This window comes from Platichthys flesus, chromosome 20 (assembly GCF_949316205.1).
Source record: "Platichthys flesus chromosome 20, fPlaFle2.1, whole genome shotgun sequence".
Taxonomy (NCBI): domain Eukaryota; kingdom Metazoa; phylum Chordata; class Actinopteri; order Pleuronectiformes; family Pleuronectidae; genus Platichthys; species Platichthys flesus.
In genome coordinates, this window is record NC_084964.1 from 10,950,371 (window position 1) to 10,958,396 (window position 8,026).

At 41.8% G+C, this 8,026-nt stretch overlaps 1 protein-coding gene across 2 annotated transcripts; it reads left to right on the forward strand.

The window, feature by feature from the left end:
• Positions 1-209: 209 nt before the first annotated feature.
• On the forward strand, positions 210-6,150 carry stub1 (STIP1 homology and U-Box containing protein 1). Of its 2 annotated transcripts, XR_009924818.1 has the most exons (9): positions 210-338; positions 1,121-1,350; positions 1,524-1,722; positions 2,148-2,313; positions 2,476-2,551; positions 2,657-2,713; positions 3,552-3,668; positions 4,258-4,852; positions 5,000-6,150. XR_009924818.1 is itself a non-coding variant. In XM_062414217.1 (8 exons), exons 2-8 carry the CDS (start codon positions 1,237-1,239, stop codon positions 4,381-4,383), a joined length of 855 nt encoding a protein of 284 aa, XP_062270201.1. In that variant the 5' UTR covers positions 210-338; positions 1,121-1,236; the 3' UTR covers positions 4,384-6,150. The 2 variants fall into 2 exon arrangements, 1 of the variants encoding a protein (XP_062270201.1); XM_062414217.1 differs by having other exon boundaries at positions 4,258-6,150.
• The last annotated feature ends 1,876 nt before the right edge of the window (positions 6,151-8,026 follow it).

The window sequence follows — 8,026 nt, forward strand, 5'->3', positions numbered from 1 at the left end:
ATTTAATTTTATAAAAAATATATTTTTTTATTTTTTTTATATTAATTTTTTTTTAAATTTTTTTCGAGTACAGGTACATTTATGCAGGATGACTCCTAAATAGTAGTTTTTATTGACAACGCTTTGAATATTCTAGGAATTATTATATTTAGTGCATAATAATGTCAAACAATAAAATAAAGTCCTATCGGCTTCCGTAAAGGTCGCGTAAACGTTTGACGTCAGCATAACAACAACCTGTCATGACAGCTCGTTCGGAGGAAAGAAATAATTTGTTCAGCTTTGATATGAGAATATTTACGATCCAGTCCACCCGCATGTAATAGCTCATCTGTCAGGTAAGAACTGGACACCGTGAACCTTACAACAAAACACTCACTTACCGGCTAACTGCGAAAATGGAAGCCAGTTTTGGCTGGGTAGCACACAAGCTAACCTAGCGTTAGCCACTCTGTGTTTGTTGGTTGCCTAGCGGCGTTGAGGTAAACGTTGAGATAAATCCCTCAAATATTTTACTCTGGTCAGTTATAGCTCCACTTTGTAACCAGCTACAGGTTGCATTTATACACGTGTGACGGAATAGTGGGTTGATATTATGCTTATTAGCGTCCTGCCCGGCGAAGCGTTTATCGTCAATGTAGCTCAACGTGCTAGCTCAGCTAACTAGCTACCGGCTGAGAACCGATCTCTCGTTTGATGTTAGCTGAGGTTAACGGCGTTGTCAGTCGTGTTTTTGTGCTCGCTACTACAGTCGATCACATATAAATGTGTGTGTTTATATTTAGTGTTGCTTGTTCACAACCTTTAGCTTCCATTGGGTGCCTGTGGTGTAGCATTACAGGGCGAAAGGGAGGCAGGGTGAGCTGTTCGGGGATGTAAGCTATCTGCGCTCCTCGTGCATTCACCAGCGACGTCCATCACATGAATAGTTAATTGCTCTGCCCACCTCACCGTGTTGCTCAGCGGTGAGCACCGTCAGCACATTGAACGGATGCCCGTCTGAGTGGCATCGAGAGCTGCACACAATCTCGCCCCAAGACGCCCACCGCAGGCGCACTGCAGCAGCGGCTCGCCTGTGAATGTGGACACTGACATTACATGGACTGTGTCTCCGGTGTAGTGTGTGAAATCCAGGAGGGACAGGGCATTCTTGGACCAGTCGGTTAGTCAGCCGAAGAGACGGGGAACAGGATTGGGAAGCAGGGCGAGGCGGGCCCCGCGGAGCCGGCGGAGAAAATGGCCGGCAGCCCGGAGAAGAGTTCCACCGCTCAGGAGCTGAAAGAGCAGGGGAACCGGCTGTTCCTCTGCCGCAAGTACCAGGAGGCTGCTACCTGCTACAGCAAAGCTATCGTGAGTAATTGTCATCGTAGAAGAAAGAGCATCACAATGAATTGACTCTTTCTTCATGAAAATACATTAAAGCATTGCAACGTCCTTTTTTCGTAGACAAAACAAATGGGTGATTTTGCCTCTGAATGCCTAGTGCTATGATTTCAAAGCATCTGCATTTTCCTGTCTCCTAGAACCGGAATCCATCCGTGGCAGTGTACTACACCAACAGGGCTCTCTGCCACGTGAAGCTGCAGCAGCATGACAAGGCTCTGGCAGATTGTAAGCACGCTCTGGAGCTGGACAGCCAGTCGGTCAAGGCCCACTTCTTCCTGGGCCAGTGTCACCTAGAGCTGGAGAACTATGATGAAGCCATTGGTAACCTGCAGAGAGGTAATAACAGCCTCCTAAAGCGCGATGCATCTTTTCATACAGTTGCAATAGGGTGTGAAACCAGCTTGCTCATGTTTTACTATTGTACTTCCTCATTTATGTTCAAGTTCATAAGTTTACTTCAATGCTACGTCACTTTCTTGCATTTCTGCTGTTGTGCCGACTCTAGCATAAGCTGATATAATCTTTGTTGATTGTCATAATCCAATTGATTATACAGTTACTCGTAAATCAAGTCTGCAGGGGGGTATTGTATTAAGCTTTGTCAGGGTTTCTATCCTTGTAATTATAATATTCTATATTGATACATATAGAAATGGTTTTCTATATGTATTACTGACTTGTCATCTATTCACTAGAGATAACAAAGAGGAATCTCAAGGAAAAAGCCCACTGTTGCTGTAATGCCTGTTTCTCCTTGACAGCTTATAACCTGGCCAAAGAACAGAGGCTGAATTTTGGAGACGACATCCCCAGTGCCTTGCGCATTGCAAAGAAGAAACGCTGGAACAGCATTGAGGAGAAGCGCATCAACCAGGAGAACGAGTTGCATGCTTACTTGACCAAGCTCATACTGGCTGAGAAGGAAAGGTGAGGCTGGGGAGGAGGGTAGCAGTCAGATATCCAGCATTGTAATTATTGGTGTCTGATTATGAGCTCCTGGCGATTACTGCTACTCACTGAAATTAATCAGTGGTGATTATTTTGTTGAGGACGGGGGTGTAATTTTTTTATAACTTTGCTTTTGTGCAGAGAACAAGAAGAATACAATGAAAAACAGGACGACAATCAAAATGAGGGCGATGCGGCCAAGATTGCATCAAAAAATGTATGTTTATGAATACGTTTGTGGATTTAACTTGGCTGTGATGCTTTTGGGTAAACCTTCCTTATGCACTCACATTTTTATGAATATGAAATGTGACCTGCTTAGGACAAGTATCTAATGGACATGGAAGAGCTCTTCTCTCAAGTGGATGAGAAAAGAAAAGTAAGGATTGAAATTTTATTCTTTCAAATTGTATTTATTCACTCAGTCATTCAGGATATCTCATCATGCATTTGGCAAAAAATGCCAGTTAACATCCTGCACATGTCACCAGTCCATTACAAGGCACGTTTTGATCACATCAAACGCACAAATGCATGTTTGCTCACAGTACACCTACTGTACTTCACACCATCTCCTCTGATCGTTGACATAGCAACAACAGAAATAGACACGCATGCACGTTCAGAATTGCATACACCTTTATGATCTGTTTCGCTTTGTGTGAACATTCTCCCTGGATTTTCCCCTTGTCATACATTCAAGCTTCACACTACTCTCGACACTACATCTGCACCCATACTATAGAAGGACGCTACTGTGTGTTTTTAATTTCCACTCGAAGCTGTTCCTGCAGTAACCGGTTCTCCAGTCTTGTAGTGATAAATCATACATTTTATAGATATATGTCGACACGACTCAGGTAGTTGTTGCTTCTCTTCTGTATGTGTTAGAAGACTTGAGAGAGCAACGATTAAGCGTAGAGCTGGAAAATACAGATGAAAGACAAATACTGTCATTATTCTAATATATGTGCCTTTAACAGTTTGATGATATTTTTAGTATGAGCAGTGTTTCTTTTACTGAAGCGTTTAATCCAATCGTGGAGTGGCAGATTTTTGTCTAGGAGAAGAACAAACCTTAATGTGGAGTTGATTGCGAGGCAGTAGTCTGTCATTAAACTGTAATGATCGCTGTTAGAGCAGTGAAAGACAGGATCATGTATCGTATAGCATTATTACATCGGCGTGACTCTTGCTGTGTTTTGTTGTTCGTTCAGAAGCGGGAGATCCCAGATTACCTGTGTGGGAAGATCAGCTTTGAGCTGATGAGAGAGCCCTGCATCACACCCAGTGGAATCACCTACGATCGCAAGGACATTGAAGAGCACCTACAGGTAAAACAACAGCTACTTTCCTTATCACTGCCGATTTCAGTTTCTTGAGGCGAAACACAGGAACATGATGCTCAGAAATTCATGTATTTTAAAATAAACAACCAAATAAACTGTTATAATAATCAGTAATACTAGCTGCAGTTGATCTGTCAGCTCTTTTGGTACTTTGTTTAAAAACACTGCACTCAATAAAACCATAAATATTACTTCTATTAAGGAGGTTGCATTTTCATCAGACCCAGATAAACTTTTGAATCCAGGACAAACATTTTGACACATTGTTTGGTTTTGGGTTGGGATTGGTCACGTCATCTGGGCTTATTTTATCCTCGGGCTCAGACGGGTGTGCACAGAAAACCAGGGCCAGAGCCGGACTCAATTATTGTGAGTCCATATGGTATTTGTTTACTAACCCTATTTCACCTGCAGCATGTTGGAAAAAAACCACACATCTCTTAAATTAAACCAAAGAAAACACATGATCATATTGTTTGATTGTCCCAAAATACAAAGAATGATCTCTTAGGACTTTATATTATTTATGAGACTCTGCTACTTATGCTAACACTTTAACTTGCTCTCCCTATAGCGAGTGGGTCATTTTGACCCTGTCACAAGGAGTCCTCTGACCCAGGACCAGCTGATCCCTAACCTGGCCATGAAGGAAGTCATCGATGCCTTTATCCAGGAGAACGGCTGGGTGGAGGACTACTGAAGTGACCCCCCCCCTCCCCCCTCCCATTTTTCTCATAATGCCCCGAAACTCCACACAAAGCCTGGACAACTCGAGACTTTAGAGAATCACCCCTTGCCTCGACATAAACTTTACACAAGCAGGAAAAGCCACGCGATGGACTACCAGATGGGAGCCATACATCTTGCTCTGCCTTCCCTCCTCCTCATCCTCCTCTTCCTCCTTCTCCTCCCCCTTCTCCTCCTCAAATTTTATCTTTGCTGTAAAACATCCTGCTCTGACTCTCTTAGGCTCGGCGGTCATGGCCTGCTGCTCCCTTTAAAAGCCCCTTTCCATTCAGATATTCTATACACTTTCTCCTTTCCTCCCCGTCATGCTGTTTCTAGTATTACAAGCCTGACTCCTTTCTACACAAAACAAGGGGCCATGTTCTCAGGTCTCCTCCTGCTCCCCCTCTGTCCCTCTCTTTCTCTGAGTGCCACAATCCTTGGTAAGCATCAGCATTGCACACCAGTGTTTCAAAGAACCCACCAATTTACAAACAGTTACACTTTGGTGGCAGAATTAATTCAAACATTGGCCTTTTATTTGGCGTTTACTCCTGTATTTCATAGATGTTTTTTCCTTTTCTTTTAAGAACGGAGCATTTGCCGAAGTGGTTACTGAAATGCCAAAACTCTAATCTCAACAAGGGTGACTCGTTTGTATGCAAGTTTTACACAACGAAAATTTAATTATTAGTCAATGGTTAGTTTGTCACTGAGTATTTTAACCCTTTGTGAGTTATTTGGCATGACTGTGGCGCTCCATGTCGCCATACTGTAAGACTTTCCATACATCTTTTTCTTTTTTTTTTTTTTTTTTCAATCATCAAACCCCCATTACAGACAATTGAACTAAGTTGAATGTATGCAAAGTTTACTCTATAGGTTTGACCTACAGTAATTCAAGATGTTTCTTACCAGGACAAAGTAAGGTTTCCATATGAAAAAAGAGCCTTGAAATGGACAATGGAAATGACTGCTGCATACGAAGATGAAAAAAAAAAACGTTGCTGGATAATTGTTGAAAGTGTTTGAATTTCGATAGATGACGTGAGCTGTTCGGGGCTGAAGCTCAAATCTGCGTCAAAGAATGGTCTGTGCTGTCTGTGTCGTTCATAAGAACAAAAATCCTGTGCTCGGACGTTGTGTTTGGCTTGTGCTGTGTGCCTGGAATGTGTGTGTGGCTGCTTTCCTCATGCATGAAGTGAATTTTCATTTTCTTTTTGCAAAAACAGAATAGGGTGGCTGTCACTTCCTTCGCCTTTTTTTGCTGTTAATTCGATGCACCTTCTCCTCCCAGTGTCCCATTTGTAAAAGCCGATGGTTGCATCGGCTCATGTGAACCAGTCGTCGGTGTGACACTAACTCTTTAAGTTGGTGAAAATCATGTTAAGATTTGCTGTACCAACCCCTCTGTGTTAGACATGCTGGAAGAGTTACGACCATCTTGATCTCGTCCATACCTCAGTCCCATCCTCTTAGTTTACAGGTTGTTCTGCTGAATGTGTGTCCGTGGTGAGTTAGGCCTGTCGGTGGGTTGTGTTGAGGTGCAGGCAGTGTAAATAATTTGCTTATGTATCTCAGATTTTATTTCTTTACTATATAAGGTTCTTTTTTTTTTTTCTCTTGAGAAATCCTATAGAGCTTGAGAAACTGTATTAAATGTAGATATGTTGATAACATAAAAGCCTGGTTCTGTTTTCATTTGTTCAAATTAATTTCTCATTAAAGAGATACCAAGTATGATGCTCGTTGGAATCAAATCTCTTACATATCGCTTTTTCCTGCAGCATAATTAATAACACCCGCCCTTCAATAAATTCTAATTTTGGTCAATTTAATGCGTTGTTTTTCAATTCTCAGACATCTGACGTGACATGTTTGATTCCATAGTTTGGTACAAACACGTCTAATTTAGTCAAGGATGATTCAGTTGGCTGCATTAGGCATTACACCATGTTTCTCCCTGCTCCGTTATAACATTTTGACCCATGTCTGCTGTTGAGGCAGCAAAAAGCCAACCACCGTCATACTGTGTGTTAAAGCTGCAATGTTTCTATTGAAATCTCAAGTTCTGTCTTTCAGATCTGCACTAAAGCAGACTAACTGTCCTAGCTGAGCCTGTAACTGAATAAATCAGTCAGTATGATATACTGTTTTGGTGTGTATATACACATATATAATACTTTGAGTTTTCTGCTGTGAAATTTCCCCCTGAAGTATCTGCATTAGATAAAAAATCCAGTTACTAGTCAGGTTCGATCCTTAAAATGAAAATCCCTCCATACTGCGGTACAAGTAGCCAGTCAGATTGACCCTTAGCCTCAATGTGCCCTCAGGCTCGGCTTTTAACCTTATTGTGATTTAAAAGGCCCAAAAACCTGATGACGCCAGGTAACAACTGAACATTATTATTTTCATTATAACAACCACTCTGAGGGAGCTAAAACATGATGGTTACCTCTCTCCTCTCTCCCCCTCTCTTCACCTTGACCCATCTCTCTCTTCTCTCCCCTCTTTGCCACCCACCTCTCCTCTCTCCCTCATTTTTCTCCACTCCCCCCGACGGATCGATGCAGATGAGCGCCCACACTCAGTTTGTTTTTTATCTCCACAGTTCTTGCTCATTCTGGGAACTGTTAGGTCTCTCTACCATTTCTTTTTACTCATTCGTTCTATTTTTTGCCATGTATTTTGTGAGGCACTTTGTACCCTGGTTCAGATAAGTGCTGTACAGATAAAAATCATTATAATTATTATTCATCCTTGAATCTGTTGAAAACCTTTTAGGTTAACCACTTTTCTCATCGCACATGATTTTGTTATCGTCCACTACCTCAATTCACAGAATATCCTTTTCTAAGACAAAGTTTTCTCCTTTAACTTAAACTGTTTAAATGGATAAATAGGCTGTATCCATATCGTTTTTTCGTCTTAACCCCTCTAGTCAAACACCAATTCATTGCACTTATTTGCAGCTTATCATTCAAACACTGAACCCCAGTGTTTTACCCATGGACACCACTGTATGTGGACTGGAGGAGCTAGGAATGGACCTACCAGCCCTCAGGTTAGTGGATGACCAGCTTTACCTCCTGTAAGATAGTTCACTTTTTATGTGTTATTGTCCTGCTTTTTATGGACTATTTTATGTGATTAAAAAAATGGATAATATGAAAATACCAAACACAAAACAGGCAAAAAAATAACTGAAAGCAAATAAATATTGAGACCGATACAAGGTGAAAGCCTTTTGAGGTTTAGTGAGAGTGAGTACAACTCAACTCTATAACTGATAATATAACTCAAACGGTCGACAAGCAAGTACACAATGTCCAGACACACAATATGGACTGTGTCTGTCCGGGTGGGATCCTTCAGTAGAAAGTAATTTGAATGAAAAGCGTCTCCAGGTAACCATAGTAACCAGGGTTGAGGCTTTTGGTGAAGTGTTGCTTAAAGCTTGATATCAGAGAGAAACATCTCTGCACTGTTCTGTCATGTGACATGTACACACACAAGTACTGTAGGTGCAATGTGTCTGCATCAGTCACACGCACAGGACAGTGTCACGCCGGCTTCACACACCGGGCCTATTGTCAGAGCGGCCATCGCACAGC